The sequence below is a fragment of the Aptenodytes patagonicus genome, chromosome 2 (assembly GCF_965638725.1).
Source record: "Aptenodytes patagonicus chromosome 2, bAptPat1.pri.cur, whole genome shotgun sequence".
Classification (NCBI taxonomy): Eukaryota; Metazoa; Chordata; class Aves; order Sphenisciformes; family Spheniscidae; genus Aptenodytes; species Aptenodytes patagonicus.
Window position 1 is genome coordinate 107,006,456 of NC_134950.1, and position 25,501 is coordinate 107,031,956.

The 25,501-nt window shown below is 39.4% G+C and overlaps 1 protein-coding gene across 5 annotated transcripts in view; it reads right to left on the reverse strand.

The window, feature by feature from the left end:
- The window catches only part of COL15A1 (collagen type XV alpha 1 chain), a 160,331-nt gene that overhangs the window by 62,182 nt on the left and 72,648 nt on the right, over positions 1-25,501 (reverse strand). For 4 of the 5 annotated variants that reach the window (XM_076330686.1, XM_076330684.1, XM_076330683.1 and 1 more), the window contains exons 8-15: positions 23,306-23,434; positions 22,657-22,683; positions 19,926-19,988; positions 13,018-13,095; positions 10,863-10,925; positions 8,003-8,128; positions 2,841-2,903; positions 236-271 (exon numbers count right to left, since the gene is read on the reverse strand). In XM_076330686.1, coding sequence (XP_076186801.1) covers positions 236-271; positions 2,841-2,903; positions 8,003-8,128; positions 10,863-10,925; positions 13,018-13,095; positions 19,926-19,988; positions 22,657-22,683; positions 23,306-23,434 — 585 coding nt within the window. The remainder of the gene's footprint in view (positions 1-235; positions 272-2,840; positions 2,904-8,002; positions 8,129-10,862; positions 10,926-13,017; positions 13,096-19,925; positions 19,989-22,656; positions 22,684-23,305; positions 23,435-25,501) is intronic. The other variant, XM_076330685.1, reaches the window with a different exon arrangement.

Sequence of the window (25,501 nt, forward strand, 5' to 3'; positions counted from 1 at the left end):
GCTGAACACAGTACTCCAGGTGGGGTCTCATGAGAGCCGAGTAGAGCGAAGAATCACCTACCTCGACCTGCTGGCCACGCTTCTTAAAGAAGTACTTTGGCCAACTGAGAAGCCAAGTTTGCCGACTTTATTAGGTTTCACAATAACAATCTCTTGGATTTCTCAGCCCTTTTCTGTAACATGCTGTATTAGAGTGATACTATTATTCTATAAAGACACTGTCTTTTTTTTTTACCTTTGGACCAATGGAACCAGGAAGACCTTGATCACCCTGTAAAAGAAAACCAATCCTAAATACTTATAGTAAGAGCATTAGACAGGCAACAAAAACACATTTATGGTATTTTTGCTTAATTAAAATACCCACAGATTTCTGTGTTAATTTGATGTCATAATGTCCTTTACATGAAACATTAGACCTCTTAGTTAAAAAGAAAAAAAATCTGTAATTCAGGAGTTATAATAACAAATTAATAGCTCCGGTCTGGTATGCAGACAGGATGCAATCTTGTATTTGAATTATTGCTGCAGATTTTGAAGGTCTGGAGCACACAGAATTAAGCATTGCAGGTCACATCCTCATGCTGCTGAACTTAAATGCCAAAACTTGCATGGGATATAACAGAAGTGGAAACTGATCCCACACAGGTTGTCTAGGGCACTGTTCCAAACAAGGGATATGATGACTAGTGTGATTTTAAGGCTCTTCTGCAGCAATCAAGCTATTTGATTTGCCTTTATACACTTAGATACTGTTTTTTCCACTTCTAGGTCATGGAATAGACAGAAAGTCACAGCATGCAAATACTTCTTTTCCAAATTGCACTGAATCTAAAGGAATTAATTGTTAAATCGGCAAGCTTCTGTCCTTACTCATTCAACAGAAATATTGCTTGAGTAAGGTCTGAAAAAAATGAGTAAGCACCAGGAGTAAAATGATAACAACGTTTTCTTCCAAAAGTAATGGCAAAAAACCACATCAAGTTTCACTTCAAGGAACAAATTGACTTTACTTTCAGTGCATCCTGCAGTTTCTCCCTGTAATTTTCTCTGGATTAATCGGGAATAATGATTAAAAATAGATATTGCAATATAAATTAAATCAAGGTTTTCAGAAAAAGTGAATAGTAGAAATGGAAAAATCCTATTATCCTAAGGTGCTGGGGATTTTATTGAGCAGGTGCAAATATGTAGTGCTTCATTTCTAATTAAACTTTTATCAAATATACACAATGCAGAAAACAGGCTCAGTGAGGCAAAACATTTGAGGTTTTGTCCTTTTTTTTGAGGATTATGCCCTTTTTGAAAATTTATTTTTTCTTCCAATTACATTCCTTTCCACATCAGTGTCTTCCTATATTATGTGATTCAGGTTCAGTTTACTTCACCTAGACTTCTTTCTATTCTTAGACTGCCTTATGTAAAACACATACTACTGATTACAATGGACACAAGTTTTGGATGCCTGCTTTGTAACATACATACTGCATTCTCTGGATAGCTGCTAGTTCCCACGTGTGCTGCAGTTTTACCAACCTCAGGATTTTTGAAATCACAACTCAGCTCCTTCAGTCTCTAGAGGAGATTTAAAAAAAACCCTTGTGATTTTAAAAAAAAAAAAAAATCAACATTCTGGCCATTTAGGACTTGCCTTTTCATTTGCCTTACAGTACGTGAACTTTCAATGTACATTTGGGAATCTACTTTCAAATTCTTGTGCATAAAGTGTGGTGTAGAAGCTCACTAGAGGATGAAATTTTCCTGTAGTCTTTGTCTCTGTCTTCTCCACATCCTTCTTGAAGTGGGGTGCAAAAAAATGGATTCAGTATTTCAAATGCAGATTCACTGGCCTTCATTAAAGGGTTATAATTGTATCTTTGTATCTGTTAGCCATGCCTTTGTCTCCTTTTTGCCAGATTAAATGGTTCGAGCTCCTTCAGCCTCTCCTCATTGGTCACGTACTCAAGGCCCCTGGCCATCTCCATAGCTCTCTGCTGCACCGTCTGTCTTCTCCACATCCTTCTTGAAGTGGGGTGCAAAAAACCCGGATGCAGTAATTTGGGGAAACTTAAAAAGAGTGGCAATTTTGCAATATGTAGTTTTTGGCTCTATGGCAACACAAGAAAATCTATCTGCAGGATGCTATGATCCCTTGCTTTCATTTACATGTTCCCCACTCCTCCCTTTTTGCTGGCCATAGTGCTCATCTGATCATGCATGAAGCCAACCAGTGCAGCAAGTCAACAGAAAACTAAGTAACCCTTTGCTGCCAGGTTAGGATGCTGAAATGTCTCATCAAGGGGTGAGTGAAGGCTGGAACAGCCACAAATCTGGGGGTGGGATACCATAGCTGGGGGCAGCAGCAGTGCAGTAGTTAGCAGTTAAGACAAATAACGGGCTGCTGCAGAAGTGTACAAAACTTGATGTGCCAGTGGTCCACAAAATCCAAACTTAAGTAATTCCAGTTGCCCTGGTATACACACACACCACAGAGTGCACTTTCTGCAGGGAATATGCCGTCAGTCTGTGTCAGTCTGGACTAGCTGGAGTTCTTTCTTTCCCCCTACAGACTCACCTGCATGAGTCCAGTCATGACTGGCTTTTTACTGGCGAATCACAACAGAGTAGCTCATACTGCATTTTGAATACTGTGTGCTGCAGAAAATGAGACTGGAATAGGGAATTCTGGATTTCTGAATATGCCTTTTGAGATGTGTTCTAATAAGCCATTAGCAGTTGGATTCAATTAAAAAAATATTGAAGCCAGCCAATACTGTGTTGCAGGGACAATTGACAATCATTTTCCACTGAAGTAGGAGCAAGACAGATGTTTAACTTACCTTTTCTCCCTTCTGTCCTGGTGGGCCAACCACTCCATCAAGACCAGGAGGACCTTGAGGACCCTGTAGATGATAATAAAATCTAAAGCAGGTGCCACTTGAGAGCCCTCTTCCTAGCACATGCATGTAAATATTTTGGACCAACTGATGATACAGCATTATGAAAGACTAATGTGTAGCACCAGGTAGCACCTAACACCATTAAGTTCTAACATTTGTATTTCTTGTCTTCTGAGAGTTTGCCTTTGTATCAAAACAGTATTTAAATATATTTTAATAGAAAACTATATCAATCACAAAATAATAAAAAAAATATAAACCAACATAATGTAAATATAATGTTAGCATGCAAAATAATGGTGCTATCCAAGCAGGTTTTGACAAAACTACTACAGATGAGATGGGGTTGAAATCCACATGCACTTCAGCCATCCACACTTTTGGCAACGTCAGTGCCAGACGAGAGCTAGCTGAGAAAATGTTGGTATTGACTAAGTCAGAAAGTGTCCCAGGTTTTCTGTGTGATGCCTCACTTTAATTTTGCCCTGAAAAATGTATATTTAGTTCTCCACGCAATTTCCTGTGTTGTATCCATGACTTAGCATACGTTTGAGTGAGCAGCCAGGCTGGGAAAAACTGGCTTTGTAGGGTCAACCAGTCAATCAGTACAGGTATTGAAGTCCAACCCACAGTAACTATACATGCAAGAAAGGGAACAGTTACACGCATATTTGCATGCCCTATGTTTTTAAAATTGGGCTCTGAAAGCCTTTGATTAAATTTACAGGTGTGCATTCTGGCCTCTGAGAATCTGTTATCCATTTATGTATTCATCTATTTTGGGGAAGGATATAAATGGTTGCAGAAGGAGATGGAAAACATTCTTTTTCTCTGGTGTTTTCAGAATGGTCACAAAGGCCTCATTTTCCCTGCTCTCCTTACTTCGCCCCCCCCTGTTTTTGCCCTTCGGAGGCACTGTATATGATAGAGTAACTAACTGATTCTTTTTAATATTAAAAAGATCAGAAATATTTTCAGTATGTTTCAAACATTTTCATATTGTATTTTGCCATCATTACATAGACAGAGGCGGATTAGAAAAGAGGTTGGGCTAATAGTAATAACTGTTATAAATTTTAGTGACTATTTCCCCTATACTGCTTAGTAATTTTAAGTTTCATTGCTCTAAAACTGCTCATTTCCTTTACAGCTTTTGAATAGTCTCTCTTATGTAGCTAGCACGCAACACTTGGAGATTTGTTATTCACTTCACGGTGTATTCATTCATTTGTGAGCTACTTTAAAAAAAAATAACCATAGAAAATATCCTTATACAATGCCATGAGGCAATTTAACTTCATGTAGCATTTAGAAAATATGTATTTAATCAGATCAATAACACATCAGTATCAGATGCAATGTGGAGCAGTTAGTGAAGCGGTGTTTCCTGTTACAAAAGGCAGCCTTTACCCAAACATTTCCAAGACATGTTTCTCATGAGAAGAGATGTTACATCACAAAGTTCTTGATATAGCAAGGACTTAGGCCTGCACACAACTTCAAGTAATTGACTGGTCTTCTGAAATCAGGATTCGCAACGGAAGACCTTTAATTACACAACTATTTCAATGTGTTACTGAATGAGGATTCCCATCCAAAAATTTCTGCTGTGAATAGATCTCACTTCATTTATCCAGAGTGTGCAAATGTGTGCAAATATTTGGAGGGCAGGGCTACAGTTTCTTACGTCATCTGAAAGTGTGGGAGTGCATGGGTCTGTAGTTTTAATAGCTGGAGTTTTCCTTCAGCAGCCTGCAGACTTGTCATGGTCTGATTCTTCTGAAAATGCACTTTAGTAGTCTGGTTAACATTTAACTTCTAGTTTTTTAATTGATATGTTTCCCAGGAATTATCCTGAAAGTGGACAACAATGATTTCTGTTGCATCAGAAAAATGACTGGCTACAAGTAGTTAATATTATAGCCTGTGAAATCCTGGATTGTACAAAAGGGAACACATTAAAATATGAATCAATACATATTTCTCCATTTTCTTTGAATTATTGTTACATTATTAATTTATGACAAATTTTAACAAAATGTCCTAGATCATTCTAGTTACTTTATCTTCTACAGATATAGAAACACCCACAGTCATGAAGTTGAAAGTACATTTTGAATAGAAAAGATGCTATTATAGAGGACCTTTTAATCTAACACTGTACTTTGTCAAATGCAGCAAATAAAGCATTAGGGTAACTGTATTTTATAAGACTCGCCAATGGATTTTCTTAAAACTGCAGTCATAATCATCAATATTATTTGATCTGTCTTGGATTCAGAAAAAAAAAAAAGAAGTACTGTTGGGAGCGTAACAGTTAGATGAAATGTGGCCAGCATTTCAGGCTTTTTTATTTTAGAGTGCCATCCTGATTACAATCAGTAGATGCAGAGAATAATGGCTGCAGCAAGGCCAGTATGATTTGTTGTATTAGAGATAGGGAAACTGAGGCCAAAAGCATGTATTTATTTTAAGAGAATCACACTTCTGCATCTATTCGGCTAGTTCATAAAAACCTATCCCAATCCATCCTACTCCTCATGATGAGCTCCTCATCTCCCACCAGGGAGGGAAGGTTTGGCATATTGTAAAAGAGTTTGAAAAAGACTGGCTGGGCCGTGGAAATTTTCCCCCTTTGCAATCAGTGCAGAAAACATCCAGGAAGGACTGATAGGCCATGTGTACGGCAGAGCATGGGGAAGGCATGCTAGGAGTGCAGTCACTGTGCAGGACACTGGAGAGCTGCTATCAGTCCACCTACAGCTCTTTTTGACTAAACCATGGGCTCTTCGGGCCTTGATTTCTTAATTACAGTAATTAAGAATAGGAAAGAATGAAAAATGGTTTCCTGCTATCATAGCCCTTGGGCTGTTAATGGCAAGTTTCCTAACAACTAGTGGGGCAAAGTGTGGTCTCAATACATCCTTTTGTCCTGCTCCCTATATCCTCTAGACCAGACACTTCTTTCCTTCCTAGTCATTGGGATTTTCTTCCAAGGAAACCATGCTATAGAAGGATGTAGGTGGAAAGGCATTGCAGACAGCTGGGTCCTCTCCTTTTATGCTATCAGGATATGACAAGGTCAGCAACCTAAAACACAGAAGCACACCCAGGCCCTACAGCTTAGACATGTTTAATGAGGCAGAAACCACTGGAGCTCCAGGCATGTTTCCTTGCAGGATATGTCAGGAGTGCATTAAATTAGCCTGTGCTGGTTGTCACTGTTGTTGTAGCAGCATGAAGTTCAGTGCAGGCCAGCCTTGTTGGTTTTGTGGCTGGCAGGCTCTGAGCTCCATGCTGCTGTGTGAGCACTGTTGACTACTTCCATGCTTACCTGGAGTCTATAAGAACTGGCCTATGCTACTGTAACTGCAGGACAATTTAATAAATTTTTTATATTTATTTTCAAATTTAAGGCAGTGATACATTTCTAAGGATCTGGACTACAACTGTTAATTATGGTGCAACCCAGTTGTCAAAGCTCCTTTGCATACACAGAAGAGGCCTTTTCTGAAACATGTCAGTAAAAAGTCTGGATGAAAAATACTGCTTTTTGAGCCTACTTCTGTGGGACCAGGTTATTTCACCTTAGTGAAACATCTCATTACCAGGCCAGAACCACTAACTGCCTTATCAGTCACCTGTAAAATTGTAAAACAAAAGGACATTGCAGTTAAAAGCAATACTCAAAACACAGCCAAAGCACTTGACTGCAGCAAACACTGAAACTGTGTGTAGCTCAGCAAAATAAAAGTCCATGTACAGCTACATCTTCTGCACTCTGTTTATCACAGCTTTACTTAAGTGAGGTTCATAGGGATATGATTTATTCCAAGAGGGAACACTCTGAACTTTGAAGTCCAAAAATTACCCTGATTTCTGACCTGTGTTGAGTGGACACTCCATCTTGCAAGGGCCTAAAGCTTGGATGAACAAACATTTGCGATGCTTAGACTTCCTTGTAGCCTGAGAGTATGAGACCCAGCTCCTGACAGAAAAGGACTAGTTTTCAGGATAGGGCTCTGAGGCATTGGGAGGAGGTACCTCCTTGCAGCTCTAAGTGAGATATCATATATACAACTCAGGCTATTCTCAGTGTTTCCCTACAGGGTACATACATCCTCAGCTCTTGGTTTTCATTGGCTTCCCATGCATGTGCTTCTTGGATCCCATTTTAAAGATTTTCAGGTGCTTAATTTCTCTCTGCACAAAGGATGCTGCCTTCCACCTTGGTGGCCAGACACTTAAAATTTACCGTACCCACATTTTTAGATTTTGTATTAACTCTCAATTTCATTATCCTCAAAAAAACCCAGCACAACTGAGATGCAGTGAGATCTCATCTTTAACATGTGTCACAAATACATTTCTTTAATATATGCTAATTACACCTTGTCAGATACAGCCATGGTGACCCACTTTGAAGGTAACATGAACCAGGTATAGAGCAAATCTAGTTCTGAGAACAACTGCTACTGGCAGATGGTTGATAGGGAATAAGGGAACCATATGAGTAAATATCGTTCCAGAGAAGATTCACAGAGCTGATCAATGCTAAAAAAATGGTTTTCTTCACTGAAAAAACACTTTACTGAGGATTTATTAACAAATAGGTAACACTCAAACTTTTAGCAACCTTTATCACAGTAGAACGTATTTCACATGTCCAGGGAAATAAGTGTTTCTACCCAGCTGAAGAAAAAGAAGGAAGAGAGATCCTGAAAAAAGAAAATTCAATTTACGCTAAAAATTCCCTGCAGATTATGTAAGTGATTTAGCAAACTTCATTTTCCTGAAAGCACCACAGGAAAAATAATCCTTAGCCTTATTCAATGTGGGTAAAAGCATCCTTACTTTTTATTTATTCTAGTCCAGATTCACCAGTATCTGCCTGCCAAATGTATGTCCCGCTGTGGAGTAATATGCTTTGGTTAACTAGACATTTATTTTGTTATTTTTTTGTAAAAAATGTGCATAAAATCCAAGCTCTTCAATTAAAAATATTCTGCAATATTATTAAGAATTATACAGTCTGTAAGCCTTAGAACTTAGTGTTGTAGGACAGAAACAACATTAACGTTTGTGCACAAATGGGTACTCACTTCAGGGCCTGGTTCACCAGAAGCTCCATCTTCCCCTGGTGACCCAGGTGGTCCTACACCTGAATCGGGTGCTGGCTTTCCCGGAAGACCAGGCAGTCCTGGAGGGCCTGGTGGCCCAGGAAGACCCTGGATAAATCAGCAGCATTGTTACAAATGGCCCTACCCAGGTTCATTTGTATATACATGGAACAGGAAAAGCTCACACAGATTGTCCAGGTTCATAAAACTGTCAGATTGGGTTACCATTCCCCTTCTGCTTCATTAAGAACTGATTTTAGTTTCATAGATACACTCCTTCCATAGGGTCACACTGACCTCCTCCATCCTTGCTCTCTGAATTGTGCCACCTCATGGCATGCAACAGCAAGCAGGAAGTTAAAAACTAAAAAATTCTGTGTCAGCTCTTTGTAACCCAGCAAAGACCTTACAGATATTCCAATGATCAACCTAATGTTAAGAAACTTAACCAAAATGAAATCAAGGGATCACTGAACAGGGGGAAATGGTTAGGTTTTTTCTCTACTCATTTCAAAGGGTTTCTCCGTGCTATTGCTGGAACACTGAGAATCTGTGCTCATGGTCAAGACCTGACTGTGCTTAGTGCTCTAAAAATGGCCTCTGCTCCAAAGATCTATCCTGTGTGGACATGAGCAGATCTATTTAAATTGAATAAAATGAATGAAATATGTTACTTTAGGAGAAATAGTACGTTTGCAAATATTCTCTCTCGTGCAAGTCCATCCTTGTTACTGATTGCATTAGCAGGCAAACATGGACAGTTTGAAATTTTGGGGCATGGCACTGTAAGGCAAGAACTCTTTAATTCTGACTTAGGATCATCTACAGGATTCTGTTAGGAAGATGGTCATTTTGGATTTTCAGTACAGTCAACAGAGCCTTCTGCAGGGAGCCATTCCAAGCACTCACCTGTCTCATTAAATACACAGGGCATCTAAAGAGGCTAGTCTCCTAAATTAGGTAAGATAACTGACTTTCAGCACGTGGTAATTCCCTCCTGAAGAGCCTTGGGAATAAGGTATTCAGCACTTTGGAGGAAAGAAGAAACAGAAAAGAATTCTTGAGGCAGAAATCAGTCTGAGAGAATGAAAAATGTCACTAGATGTGTTGCAAAACAGAGGCCTCAGAATGCTGTAGCGTTCTGGAGTTCATAGGAGACAGGCATCCAGGGAGTTCATTCCTCAGAAAGCTGCAGTATTATTGATGAAACAGCTTCTAATCGAAGGGTGGAAATGCTCCATCCCAAACACTGCATAAAAGTTTCTCTCTTACTGCATCTGATGGATCAGCCTTCTCATTTGTCTCTTCATCTTCAGCCACTTGACTTCTCATTTTCCTAACATTTGTCCTTAACTGTAACATACCACCTGATTCATTATATATCTGACTGGTTCTGTGGATGGAAAACCACATTATTTGCAACTGTAATCCATATTTTATAGATTGCTACTTGGATTTTCAACAGGAACATGATAAAAGTAGATCTGGCTGGCTGTCTAGAGATAATGGGTGAAGAAGTGGCTCAAAACCGAAACAAAACATACAAAATAATTCCATATCTTACAGCAAGTTCTAGTTAATTGATGCTATTTTTCCCCAAAAAGGCACATTGTTCTGTGCAGGATGTATAGGAAAGATAGCCTCACTTATGAAAAAAAATAGTCCAGCAAAAAAAAGTAGAAAAAAATCCCCACTCCAAATGTTTCCTTTGCCACTCAACAGCTCAGAAGCAGAGCAAGAAAAACAAGCCAGATGTCCCATTTTTAATCCAGAGCCATGTTCATCTGAGTACTGTCTCTCAAAATATGTCAACTCTCTGTGAAGGCAAAGCACAAGACCAATGCACCAATTCAATCCCTAAAGCAAAGCTTGCTTGAGGCTGTTGACACATAATGCTAAGAGTGACAGACTAAGCTAAAATGTTGAACCAGTACTCATCATCCCACTTGTTCTGCTCTGTTCCTGGAGCCTGCTGATCCCAAGCACAGCTGAAAGCTCGTGAATCAGCTGCATTTTACAGCACAACGTACTGAAATGAACTGAAATTGATACTGACTTTCCTGAATATTATGTCTGCAAAATTAAGTAGTTTAGTAGATTCACAAGCCATATAAGCTCTTTCTGAAGCTGAGATAGACACCTCCGGGAGAAGGATGAGGTGAACATCTAAGGCAGCAACTGCTTTGACTGTCCCAGTCTAACCAATGGCCAAGTGTGCGTTAATAGCCCAAGACTCAGGTTTACCTGGCGTGAATATGCCTTCCCAATGACAGAAGTTTGGTCTCCCATGTTACACAGCCCAGAGAACCTCACTCAGGAACATGTGCATCAAAATCTTAACTTTCACTAAGCCGAAGCATCTCTCTGTGCTAGCCAGCCTTGATGTGACAGTGTTACAATTCTTCACAAAGGCAAGAATACAGGGAAGTTCAAATGACCATCAAAATGGATCAACAGTGGAAGTTGCAGTGTAAAGTATTTCATACACACATACTTATTTTTTAGAGCAGGTACTCCAAATTAAAAATCCTGAAGAATAGTATCATTCCCATCTCTCTCCTCTTTACTGTCTTCTCAGAATCAGATTAAAAGCATTTTCTCATTTTAAAAAGTCCTCTTGCCATTATTTCTTTGTTGTCCTTTTTCTTTCTCACACTTCTTCCCCAGTCACATACACTTAGGTCTTTTCAGATCTTGAAATGAAACCCTACAAGGCATTTCTGGATGCTGTGAATTAAGCATGTACAAAATTTGCAATGTGAAATGGACCTTCTACAATCTGGATGAGTAAAGTAAAGCTCTTTATTATGCTAATGAGAAATAAAAATCAATATATACTTACTCTTAAAATCTCAGTCTCTCCATCAATGTCTCCAGAACCCGATTCTTCAGATTCCAGTCTAATCTGAAATTAGGACAATTCCGTTTCAAAATATTGCTTCTAAAGATGACAAATGAAAATATCACTTGCCAATTACTGCAAATACAGTTATAGTCAATATCCTCGCAGCAGACTGTCACTGGTGAAATAAATGATGATACAACAAAAATATTTCAGTCATGTTTCTAGTGTTTTATACCATTTAATTTGTAGACACTCAGCTCTATGTTCACCTGCACATGCTCTATGAGTACAGGGATAACAATCCTGCAGGCGACACATGCTATGTGACTGTTTAAGTGAACTGAAGATGAAGCAATATCTCAGAAAAATTTTAACTTTGGAAGATACCTGTCAACATTAAGAATATCCTAAAATGCATCCCTAACATCTATCCACTGTTTCCTAGAATGTGCCTCTTCTTTCAAAAGCCAAATTCTGAGATTCCTACAACTGAAATCCAAAGAGGCATTTTATGAAGGAAAATTAATATACTAAAGCATTCTGTAAAATATTTAGTTAGAAAAACAGTTTGGTTCTAGTATTGCAATCTAGTTGTACTCATCTATAAGACAATTTCATAGACTTAAGCTTCTTCAGCTTCAAATCATCTTCCTATATTATGGAACCTATAGTGCAAACTACAGCCAGCTTATATACTATCACAGAATTTTTTAAAACTTCTAAAGAAAAGAGTATTTTGCATGGAAAATTTGCCATGATTTGTCTGCATAGTATATACAGCAAAGTGAAATGAAGTCCAGTTATCCATTTTTTTAAATTATAGAACTTGCTATGAAAGTTTTATAGAACTCAAAATTTTAAAAATTAAAAGGAATAAACTAAGGTGTGCAACAAACAAACTTGGCAGTTGAAATATGACTTTTCTACATGTGTGAGTTCCACCACATTTAAAATGAAATGTCAACTCATATAGAAGTAAATTAACTACAGATTCCCATTGCAAGTCCTTGATGCGTTTCATAGGTGTGTATGCTTTGTAAACTACAGCCCAAAGTACACAGAGAACTAGTACTTGAATCAGTTATAATAGTACCAAAGCTAATGTTTCAAAAGCCCAGGAGTCAGGGATGCATTCCCTGGCTGCACTGAGTCTTCTTTCACTTCACGCCAGAACAAAAGGCCCTGAAACTTGCTAACTCAGACAACATGAAAGTAAAGGCAGTGCAGGACCTGGTGTTCACTGCTACATTTAGGGAAGTGGCCTTCGGGTGAGAAAAGCTGTTGGACTGGAGCACCTTGTCCTAGTGATCTGGAGCTGCCCTGCTGGTCTCTTGAAGTCAGTATCAGTGGAGGCTAAATAGTGCAGCCCCTCATAACACTGTTACTCTATTTTTATGCTACAGAAACAGATTGGTATAATTTAGCAGACCTGGGATCAGGGGAGCATATAATCCATTTTGGTCACTGGAATATGTTGCAAACTATCTTGGTAAATGCTCACAATACTCAGTGTGACAGATAATTTTGTTTAAAAGTCCACCACAGGACTTCCACTGGTGTCAGTGGTGGGCTGTGTCTATGTGTAAAATCAGCTCCCACACCATGAATTGAAAATTCAGGCCAGATTCCTTCTTCAGCTGCGTACATATGTATCCTCATGGAAACAGTGGGAAAGGTCCAAGTGCAGAACAGAGATGAATCTGAAACATATTCTTTAACATTGCCTGAGTACTGAGCATTCAAAATATGAACACTGTCACCACGCTGGTATGTGTTGTAGTATTTAATGACAGCAAACGTAAGTGACAGTCAAATCATTTCTGTGTTCAGTAGTGGGAAGAAATGAATAATTCAGGTCTATAATGTCTTTTTGAGGAAATTTTTGTCTCTTGTTCTCCCATATATTATTGCTTTTGCACAGGAGAGCACACACATTGACTGGCTTTTTCAAATGTGAATACTGGGTGTTTATGTAGATTACAGTACTCACACACTTTAGCCAGACATTTATTTACATTTCTGCATGAGTGTTTTAGAAAACATGATTATCTCTGTGGCAAGTCAGGCTACTTTCCCAGAGAAAACCTCCTATTTAGTTCTGGATTCCTCTATGGCAAGCTGAGCTCATTGACAGAGAACCCCAAATACTCACTAATCCTCTGGACGGAGCAGATGGTCCTGCGGGTCCTGGTAGTCCAGGGGGTCCTGGCAATCCCTCACCAGGATCACCCTAAAACAGGAATGAAGATAAATCAGCAAGCATTTAATCATATAAATGCAGAGCAGGGTTTTTCAGCACTAGCTGCAGTCTGTGTGGATTTCTAGACACAAGAAACAACAAAAGTGTCTGCTTAGATGCTATGAACAGAGTTGAACTTTGTTCATTTCTAAGACAAGCTCCCAAGAAACACGATCTTTGCATTGGCAAAGGAAGAAAGGACTCCCCTTTCTAACTTCTGCAATGAATTTGCAAATGTACAAGCAGCATTAACAGCGTCAGACAGTGTATATTTCTTGTCAGAATAATGTTTTACTGTGGATCTTGCATTTTTAGGGTATGTTATATGCCCCCCCAAAATGAATAAGTAGAAAGTGTGGTCGCACCATGGTACTCAATAAGTAAATTTCTTCATTTTATTGCTACCATCTGTAATGCTTTTTCCAATACCACCATGTCATGATTATTCCTCTATGTGTTGACCTTTATCTACTGCCAACACAATGAAAGGCCCTGTTCAGAACTGTGTCATTTTCTTTCATAATTACTACCATCTCTTCTTCTTTGGCTTTCTTACATCATCTCCGACATTTTGTTGAGGTTAAGTGCTTCTGCTTAGGATATTTACGACTTTTTAAAAATTTTCTGCTCTACTCCAGCCTTTTTCACTCAAGTCAAGAGTTGAGGTTCTGCCTCAACTTTTTTAATCTTAAGTTGGAAGTCTTTTATAATGTATTTTTTCATTCTCAACTCTCTATGTGCCTTTTTCTGGAGAATTCACTAAGCAGGATTTGGCCTTTGTGTTTTAAACTCTTTTGGGAGAAGGATGTGACTCTGCATCTCCTAAAATGGGGCCAATAGGATCATGAGTAACTGGCAGACCAAAATATTCTGATTGCTTAATATGCATGCTGTTTTAATCAAATAATTGGCACTCATTTAATTTCATTTTTTCAAGTCTTGTATACCTCTAAAAGTGATTGATCCCACTTGCTTTTTACCTGATACATCTGACAGAGGGAATGCCAGGCAAAAATACAGTGTCCTCTTCTCCCTCCCTGGCTGTCTCACATTTCTTGCCTTTGGCATTCAACAACTGCAGTTCACCCTTCTGAGGAGTTCCTCAATGTGCATTTTGGACATTCTTACTACATGGCAATCTGGTTTCGGGTCAGATGTACGTTTAAGAGGGGAAGAAAGGGCAGTGTAACTGCTCATACCCCAGAGCTTCTCTCACCATTGGGAGTGAGAAGCTCAGCCTTCCCTCTACCAATGCTTTCACGTAGCACAGATTCCTACCCATCCATCCTGACACTGCAGAGCTGCAAGGTGTGACCTCCTTCCCACCTTGCACCAGGAGGAGAGAAACCAGACCGGTTGCACTGAGCTTTCTTAAAGGGGTAGAAGTCATAGAGACATAACTGACACTGTTAGCCAGCCTCTACCATCTATGCTTTACCCTCTAACCTGCCAATTTGTTATCTGGGCTTATGAGCATTTTAATTATGTTCTCTAAATTCATATATTCAGTCACATAGTAGGAAACACTGAATTTTATCTGCCTCTTGGTCACTTGCTCTTTATGCTTGAGAATTCATTAGATAAATGTATTCATTCATTTCTTTGTTCCCTGTGGCTTTGTCAAACGGTTTCTATAGTGATACTTCAGTCATATTCACAGAGAATGTGTTTAATTAATTTGGGGCTATTTTCACTGTCTGCCAGCATGTTCATTTACAGATACTCTTCATTCATTTTAACATATCGTTTGCTTTTTTCCAGTGATTATTACATTAGCTCCTGTCAGTGTTTTGTGCTTGTTTTCATGCAATTTCTTCTACTTTGTGTGTACTACAAGGAATAAAAAAATGCCAGCTCTCACATTTGGATCACAGTCATGTCTAGGAAGCCTAACTGTATCCATTTCCAAGGAGCATCTCATGGCTGTATCTCTGCACTGAAGAAGGACCACAGCAAAAAAGTGACAGCCAGCTCCCTACTCTCCACTGATAGGTAGCACTCCATTCATTCCCAGCTTTCCATTTTCAATGAGAAGAACCAGAAACAGGCAGGTGGATCCTGCTACTGTTCCTCAAATTTAAATATTATTATGCTGAAAAAGTGCTGACTGTCTTTAGAGAGCATAACTGGTTTGAATTTTTTTTGTGTGTGCACAGATCAATTCTTTAAGCTTTGCTCACCCTACCAACATAACGGGTCCTAGGAAATCACACTGACTGGGATAATGAAATAATTTTCTGGACAACTAATAATTTAAAAATTATTCACATGTGTAAAAGAGGATCAGAGCAGTGTCTTTGTGTTCGTCCTGCTTTCTGCTGCAGGAATTGGGTCTGGTTAAAGTATCACCAAGAAAAAGCTCTGCATATGAAGCTGTCAGTGTTCCTTAGTGCTTTTGAACATATTGTTAGGATTTTTAGCACCTGTTTGCTAACTTATCATCACAATGCCTCTTTGAAGTATCCCTTGAAAATATTAGCTCAATTTTAAAAATGGAAAACAAAGCTTAAGATGTCTTTACTAAAATAGACGTCTAGGTAAACAGGAATAGACTACAGGAGTCTTTTGCTTCCAGATATAGCCTTAGCTCACTACAGCTAACCTGCTTCTCCTGCTGCCGAAATGTCCTCCTTCTGATGCCTATTCTGATCAATAAAATAAGGCTGGGGACCATTCTTTGGTCCTGAGGTCAGGTAGAATAGGCTGGCTGTGTTCACCACTACTTAGGTATTTGGCCCAAGGCCAAGTCCTTTTAGACCTATATGTTCAAAGCTAATATTTTGAGTACGTGTTTTTGTGCAATTTTCATGAAATAACATGAGAACTATACTGCAACCCATCAGCATGATGAGTATTTGAAAGTAAAAAGCCTGCTGGGATAGCACTGGGGGAGCACATAGAATGAACGGGGCCAACCTATGCACAGTCTCATCTTGCAGCATACTGGGAAGAGTTAACAACTGATGCTACACCTGAGCAATGCTGAGGCATTACCTGAGAGAGGACTATTTGACATGGGCCAAAACATTGTCAGGGACTGTGCTCGCAAGTCTGAACCATCAGCAGTTCAGTCAGTTCCTGGGCCTCTTTCATTTGGCAGTGTAGATGTAGCACTTGTTGCTGGAGATCAAAATGGTTATCTAACAATAGTTGCAGCTGCAGCAGCTGCAAAATAAAACTTCTTTTGCTAATTTGCACTTTGCTTATAAGTAGAAGAAATGTAAACAACGATAATCTTAAAATCTTTTCCATTTGCTTTGTTTTCATTAAAAGCAGTCTGACTGATTTTATGGTTTACCAGCATGAATTATTTATGTCAGTACCAAACATCCTGGAAATTACTCTGGTCACAAGAATGACCAAAGCAGATTTGCAGGAAACTTGGGAAACTAATTGTCAAATGACATTTAGGCCATTTTTTTCAGCTTTTTCACTGTGTGATTGACAAACACAATAGGGGAAATTGAGCCTTTGCTAGAGGGTCTATAGTAGTTCCACAGTGCAGAAGAACCAAAGGAGACTCCTGGCAAGTGTCCATAGAGAGGGAAGGCACTATCTGCATCAGCTCTGTATCAGGAAAGAAGAATGTAGAGAATTAACCAAATGAGGAGAGAGGGTTATAGAGAACCATGGGCTACAGACACCTGTGTAGCTCCTGGGCTACGTCCGGAGATTCTACTCCTGCTCAAGGGTTTCAGTAAAAGTCATGGAAAGGCTGACAAGTGTGTAGACATGTTGAGAAGGATTGACCAATATTCCAGACACAGTGTCTGAGACCGGTGCCATCTCAAAAGAAAGCATGAATCCCTGCCACCAGTGGGGCTATGCAAGATGGTACCTTTCTTCTCAGGGACTGCTGTACCACACGTTATCAAGCTTAGGAGGAGGTACTATCACTGCGTATCACTGTCCCAGTGATGACTCTCCAAGAGCAGAACAGCCATTGTTTCACCCTGCCGTGCAGTCCACTCATGCAAGGGAATAGTGAGTTGGCAGGCCCTTGAGTCCATGTAGCTCCTGGGGCAAAACCAGTCTGTCCCTCCCACGATACAGTGAAGTGCTGTTCTCTGGATACAGCGTTGTCCAGAATGGGCAAGTACTGTGACATTAATTCCAAACATGTATTGTTCATCACTCAAGACCTTGTTAACTCATTTGTTGCAGAATATTTTTCCTTGAACTATATTTCACCTTTGAGTTATACCAAATTATACGTATAATTAATTATTAATATTTATATTAATATTTAATATTAATAAAAATATAATTGTTATTCTTAGTAAAACCTGGAAACTGTATATTACTATTCGCAGTGGTGTTTTTGTGATTTATTTTAGAAGTACTGAGCTGGTTGGGAAGTGCTGTGGAAAATCCATCTCTGTTGGAAAGTAATTGTATTGGTTACACATTTTGGCATGACATGAAAATATGATGGAGGTTATTCAGAAAGGAAGGAAAAATCATCTCATAATGCCATCATGAAGAGAGTTGTAGTATTTACCTGACAGCTTATAGTACTGAATGCCACATAAGTCATAGCAGTGACATCCACTTACAAACTCAGTAGTCATTTTGAGGGACCCATTAGAGTAGGGACAGTTTTAGGTACCTGACTGATATAAATCAGTGCATGATACTCCTTCTACCTTTGGAAAGCTTAGCCTAGTCTATCTTGTACTCTAATAGCACAATGAGTTATGCCACACTACTTAGAGTATGCTACTGTTAAAATGTATCTAGAACTGCTGTAGTATTTTTCAAGTGAGATTAATGGCACTGCAGTTCTTGGTGGTATCACAATCACTTCTTTCAGTGTCTGAACCACCGAACACTTAGATGATACCATGCACCAATTGCTGCATTGCCAACAGGTTGAGGGAAGATATCCTACTGCTCTACTCATCTGAAGTACAGTGTCCAGGTTTGGGCTCCCCAGTACAAGAAAGATATGGACATGCTGGAGTGAGCCCAATTAAAGGCCACAAAGACAACTGAAGGACTGAAGCTTCTGACTTATGAGGGGAGGCTGAGAGAGATTAATCTATCTAGCCTGGAGAAAAGATGACTTGGGCGGGGGGGGATCTTGTCAATGTGCATATATATGTGATGGGTGGGAATGAAGAAGACTGAGCCAGGCTCTTCTCAGTGGTATCGAGGGAAAGGACAAGAGGGAATGGGCATAAATTGAAATATAAGAAATTCCATTTAAATGTACCCCCCCCTCTTTTTTACGCTAAGGATGATCAAACACTCGAACAGGTTACCCAGAGAGATTGTGGAATCTCCATCCTTGGAGAGATTAAAACCAAACTGGACACAGTCCTAGGCAACCTGCTCTAGCTGCCTCTGCTTTGAGCAGGGGTGTTGGACTAGACAATCTCCAGAGAGACCTTCCCACCTCAGTGATTCTGGGATTCTGTGATCCATGCTGCAGGTTTTAGCACCAACGGAAATGAAAATAGCACCCTGTCAAAATCCTCCACCAATACCACAGTCCTTAATCTGGAATTTACTTCTCATAAATTGTTTTCCCTTCAGTCTAGAGTCTTCTGATTTCTGCTACTAATCTCTGCCAGTGCAGTCCAGGGTTGGGGATAGGGTGAAGAGTGGGGAGGAATGGAGAGACAAAATGGAGACTCCTGACTCAACAAATCCATCAAACTGCCCTTTGCTGATCTGAGACTGCTCAGAGGTTTCAGAAACAAGGCTCTGAAATGCCTGTACAGAGTGCCTGTAATGCCTGTTGCCAACTGATTTAATGTCTTACTGATAATCTGCCTTCCCAGCCTATCTTCCCTGAAGAGCCTGTATCCATACACTGCAGCACTCCAGTTGTGAGCTATCCTACCATGTCTCTGTAACCTCAGAGAGGTGACGGCCAGCCCTGTAACTGTGCATGGACTTCTAAGTCCTCCTGTTTGTCTCCATTCTGCCTGCTTTTGTCAACATGTACCTGAGATGGGTCCCAGACATGCTGCTTTCACCAAGGGAGTGCAAGAGTGTCCCCCATCATGTTGTACCTGAGATGCTTCCTAAGTCCCTGACATGCCTTCACTTTTCTTCGGCTTATGATAACTCTTTACCCTACGTATCTTTCCATTACAACAGACAGGCTGTTCAGCTGGACAGAGAAGTGGGGGGTTGCCACGCAGTCTTGTGACCTGACACCTGTACTGGAGACTAATTTTACCTTTGAAATTATTCTGGACCCTTTCAAATTGAATCTGAATACATGAGCTTTAGATGGGGTATGTTTGTGAATTTATGAAGCCTGAATTGTTTTGGTAAACAGACAAAATGAATTATTAATTTGGCACTTGTAGTAACTGGCTGAATGCCAATTTTGTGTACAACGTGCTTTAATGACAGATTAATCCATTATAGCTCACTTCAGCTCAGAAGTGACACAAGTTATTACTTCAGATGGTTTAGCTCTTATTTCAATTATGTTCAGTTCGTAAGGGTAATATGATTATACTGCCTCTGTTAAATCACTTAGCCAGTGGAGTAAGTTGCACAGAGCAGTTATATATAACAATTGACTTTTCTTTATTAAGTGTTAAATATATCTTCTTTAGCTCTCCTGTGAAAGCAAAACTTTTTCTGCTGCTGAATTTTATTCATATTCTTGAAAAATCTGTATGATTCTGTCATGGCTGCCCTTCATGCAGATTCATGGGTGAACAGCAGGATGTTTAAATTCTTCCTGTGATTCCCTATTATTACTATTTTTTCTCTCAGAGTGTACCAAATTAATACATGTCCAAGCATAAATGGTCTCTGATTGATTGTTGGTTATTAAGAGGACACATCATACATACCTTTTCGCCTTTTAGGCCTGCTTTTCCTTTCAGCCCTGGCAACCCCTGAAGTCCATTTTTACCCTAAAAGGAAATAAATTTTTTAATTTGACATTATCTTTTATGCAGGTTAAACAGGCTGTACACTTAGCAGCAGAGGCTGGATGTAAGGATGCGAGATTCTAACTCTTGGTTTGTGCAGTGGGAGGAGATACGGGACTTACACCTCTATGCAGCTGGCAGTGCACAAAACATGCCTCTCACTACATCCACTCTGCCCACAACAAAGTGGCAGTGAAGCTTGCTTGGGAGATACAGATGGAAACACTTGGCAGGCTGCATTTGGATTTGACAGGATGCCAACTGGACCACACAGCACTGATGACAAATATTTTGAAAACTATAATGTTCCACTAGAACAAATAGTGACAGCTATCTGAAAAGTCCCCTTTGAATTTTCTGTCTCTTAGCCATTTACTTATCTAAGAGGTAAGAAACTCTTCATTTATTCCACAGTTGCTGAATATGCTTACAGCAGATAAATTCCAGGATAGAATTCTATCTTCCCTAACAACTTTCAAACTATGAGAAAATGGACACTTGGAAGAAAGCTACTTTTAATTTCATACAGAAGTGATAGTCAACAGAGAATAGTGGGATATTTTTGTAGCATACTACTGCAAACTGCTGCCGTCAGCGCACCAAATCATACCACTGGCATTAGCCTGTTCCCACCTTCTACCGAAATCCTTTTTGCCTTGACCCACCTGAATATATTCAGTTCCTACCAAGTAGGATGCTTCCTGAGGACATGCATCTGACAGGGAATGTGTGGTACTACATAGCATTTCACCCCATTTTCTATTCTAAACTTCACCAGTCAAATTAATCCCAAACAACCTTTCTATATATGTTCATCTTATCTACACGTAACATGCTCTTCCTACAGAGGCTTGATCACTGTCTAGAAAGAACTCTCACCAGCTTTAAAGTCAGTGCTGTTATGAAGTGGTGCTATTTATGAATTCAGTTAGGATAGTGGAAGAAAATTCAGAAGGCAAATAAATTCTATTTTCCCTAATGGCATTTTGGGAATCTGGACAGCTGTGATTATGGACTCTACTGCTCAAGTTCTAGGGCTGTACTAATTTTAAAGATGGGTTATATAAACTCATTATGGAGAAAAATGTATCTGTAAGACCAAAAGGTTTTTTTCTCCTATTATTATTTTTCCTGCAGAGTAACTGGTATCAAGTTTATAGACAAGTGGCAAACACATGCCAATATAAATCTAGTGCATGCTAATTTTATTGCTGAGTGAAGCCCCGTCAATCCAACAGTAAAGTTGCATAGGTATATACAAGATCAGAAGCCAGCTGCACATGGACAAAAGATTATCTATAAAAAATACAGGACAATGGTTCATTTCACAAGATATAACAAAATGTCTATGATAGAAAATAGGATTGTTTTACAAGGATTTGTTTACAAGGACAAAACAATTGCTTTTGAAGCATTTTAATTACATTTGAAGAATTTTCTATAAGATATTTCCCCATTATTTTGGTTTCATAGAATTTTCTTTGAAAATGTTCTGCTTGAAAGTAGTCAGACTTCTGTTAATACAGAAAATAGAAACCTCTTGTCCGTAAACACCCTAATGACACATACCCTGGGTTTAGGCTAAATATTTGCAAAACCAGCTACATTTCTCGGAACATACCAATGTATGCAGGCAGCATTCATGCAGGAGCTGAATAATGCATCCCATGAATGACTACTGACTTTTTTTTTTTAACATCTTAAACCACACCAGTTTCATTTGAGGTTCACTTGCAGGGGGCAGGGACGGACAGGAAGTTCACAGCAGTGGTGCATGGCAGTATGCGAAAGGAGGAGCAGGCATGGTAGTGATGACAGCCTCTGGATGGGAAGGTCTTAGAGAGGGGAAAGATGTACAAAGTGGCAGCAACAGATAATGAGTAAGGAAACTAAGATGACAAGTAGTAAAACATCAACAGAGGACAGATAGGCAACAGCAACTGATACACTCATGGAATATGACAGCTAGGGATTTGTTATTGTGTGCATTGCTGGGCAATACTTCACCACGGAGGATGCATATGCAATCTATCAGCGGCTCGTGGTGAACTGACCTGCAGGTGGGAGTCATCTGGAGAAGGGGGGAAGGAACAATACAGGAAGATGACAGCAAATGTGACAGAAGAGAGGGTAAAATAGAGGAACGCAGAGAAAGGAAAGCGGGAAGGATGAAGCAGAAAGTGCAGCTGAATTACTGCACAAGAGTTGAGGGGTGAGAGGTACATCTGGAAAGTTAGTAGCAGCTGAGGTTAGGAGCAGGCAACATGGCAGCATGTGTCTATGAAGGGTCAATGAAGCACTTTGTTTTGCCCTGGAAGAGGTCTGGGTCTGAGTATGTCCTCTTTTTTAAGTTCCTCTCTGCAAAAAAGCCAGCCTCACCAGAGCTGGACTCCTTGTACAGCTGCTTATGGCATACCACACCTCTTACTTTCTTTGCAACTGGGAAATCATAAATTTCTCTTAGAAACCTGGGTCCCCCTCTCTTGGCAACCTGAGGCAGTCAACTACAGCACTACAGAGCTGCCTTCTAAAGAGATCACACAGATAAAGTACTTTGCTGCTTAAGCTTCAATGTAGCTGAGTCTCTGATAAAAAATGTTGCTAGGTTTTTTTCTTCAGTTAACCAAAATATTTATAAAAGAGTACTTACAGGTAACCCATTTTTACCAGGAATGCCCTAAAATAAAACATCTTCGTTAGAAAGGTAAATAAAACATTGTAACAAAGAAGCAACAAAAAAGAAAAGCAGTTAACTATAGCCTGATGTGTCATGCAGTGACAAAATAACAAACCAGAACTGTAACAAACACTATGTCACAGTGTGATCTGTTGTGGACCTCTGTTTAATTGGATACATCTTGTGCTGATGGTTCAGAAGGATATGAAGTGTGAAACATCCTGGATATACAGAAGCCACTGAAGGAGGCATGTGAGTTCTGAAGTCCAGCAGCTTTGAACACATTCAAACGTGACACCTGGGAGGGTGGTGCAGCACTGCAAAAGCTGCCCGAAGTGTTTGTGGAATTACCACTCTAAGAACGTTAGTATGTTGGCACATCAGTTGTTTGCCTTGTGCTTTCTGATGATTGTCTCTCGTCACGCCCTTCTATTGCCATTGACACATGTGCAAAGCAGATAATGACACTCCTGAGTTGATTTGGTGGGGCTAAAACCCCGTCTTGTAGAAGTATAACTGATGACAGTGTGTGAGGCTGTGGAGTTTCAGCCCTTTATGCATGTGTGATGAATGACTATTACCCTTTCTAAAATACATGCATTCATAGACAGAAAATACTCACAGGCTGACCATGTTGTCCAAGTTTCCCTGGAGGTCCAGGAGGTCCTTGATCTTTTTTCTGCACATCTTCTACTCCTGGCCTTCCTGGAGATCCTGTGGGCCCATCCTCTCCTTCCTGACCTTTCTGGCCCTGAGTAATTAAAATATGAAATATGAAAAATGTGTTGCATTACTTTCCCCATTTTTTTCTCTCTTCCCCCCGCCTCTTCCCTCTCTCCTAGAACCCCTGCTTTGTTCAACGCAGTCAGAAACCTGTTAGGCACCATACAAACAATATAGTCCATTAAGCAAAGGCAGTCCATATTAGAGATCATTCATGCAAGTACAAATAAATTGCTCACTGAGCTGGAAAAAAATGAGAGCTGGTTACCTAGATGCAAATGACCATGGTCTAATTTCATATCTGCTCAAATCTGCACAGTCTAAATCAATATTGTAGGTTTGAAAAAGACCAGTTTCACAAAGTCTGTCTGGAAGAAAATCGTGAAAGTTAAAAAGAGATGTTTAGGAATGCTTTAGCCAACTCCCCTGAGATCTACAACTCTAACAAAAGAGGGTTACATATCCAGCTTGGTTAAAAAGGAAAGTGACAGAAGATGAAACGAGGAAACTCATAGCAAAGAGTAAAAATGGACAACAAGCAAGAGCAAAAAATTGCTAAGCACCAGTATTTGGTCAAGAGAAAGTAAGAATAATAAAAAGAATAATTTAAATACACCAGAACAAAATAAACCCTTTCAGTGGTGAAGCTCGGACACTAATACATATTTAAATTAAAATCCAGTATACAGGACAGAACATTTAAGTCATTTTTGTATCGTATTTTGAAACAAGCACTAGGATTTACTCACATTTTATAGCAGCAATGAAATATTTTTTGTTCCATTAGTAGCGAATGAAACTAGGAGGGACGGAATATAGTAACTATCCAAGCATTTTAAAGTTAGCAAGATGACAGCTTTCAGCAAAGGAGTTGTTCACTATTTTTTTAAAGATCTTTCTGGGTTTTGTCACTAGGAAAGTTCCCAAAGACCAGAGGTTTTTTCATCTGGTCTCATTAGAGATTTTTTCCCCATCTGGAAAAGTGTTAGAAGAGAACCTCGTTAACTAAGCTGTGGGTAAGATCATAACCTGAGTGAGGTAACAGGATTGTTGATACAGGTTGTTAGAGTACTGAAGGAGCTAGCGGATGTTATGACAGGACCCCTCTCGATCATCTACTGAAGGTCTTGGGAGTCTAGGGAAGTCCCTACTGACTGGAAGCCAGGGAATGTTATTCCAATGTACAAAAAGGGCATGAGGGAAGACCCGGGGAACTACAGACCTGTTAGTCTAACCTCAGTTCATTGAAAAATTATGGAGAAGATTATACTGAATACTATTGAAAGGCATTTAAAGCATACTGCAATCATCAGGCATACTCAACTGCAATAGTCTATTCTATTCTATTCTAAAATGGAAGTGTGAACATAATGAATGCTAAATCAGCATGTTTTGTCTGACAAACAGGTCATAATTTTCTTTGTTATGTGTGCTTGATAACAGTAATACCGTTGATCCAACTTGAGGAAATTTTCCTGAGGGGCATTTGTCTGAGTTCTATACAACATTGAAAAAAATAATGCTGTGCCTAATCAGTGTCACCCATATTAATTGGATTACAAATTGCATAACTGGTACAATGGAGATCTTGTACAACGGTAAATTTACAGGAGATAGGGCCACCTCTACTATGTACTCACAAAGACCAGTTTTCAATGCAGTAATAATTTTTTAAATTATTATTTTCTAAAAGAGTATTCATTAGCATATTGTATAACCATCTTGGGTATTTATGTAGTGAAAATGATGTGAAAATTGGAATAAGTTCAAGGAAAAACTTGTAAAGATGAGTAAGTAGCAAAACTACTTGTCACAATAGATTTAAGCATTTTGTGTCACACTTCTTAAATCAAGACTGGATTTTTATTTAAGAAAAATAGCCCAAAACTGAAAAAAATAGATTGTAAGAACAATAGTTCATCCTGACATTAAAATTGCTGCCTTTAAAAAATGTGAAGGCAGGCATGAAAATGTTAGAGGAATCACATTTGGAAGTCCTCCAACAAATATTAAGGCCTCTTGTATGTCAGATCCAATGGATGATCCTTAATCTAATAGTTCACCATTTGTTATAATTTACCACAATAAACACAGA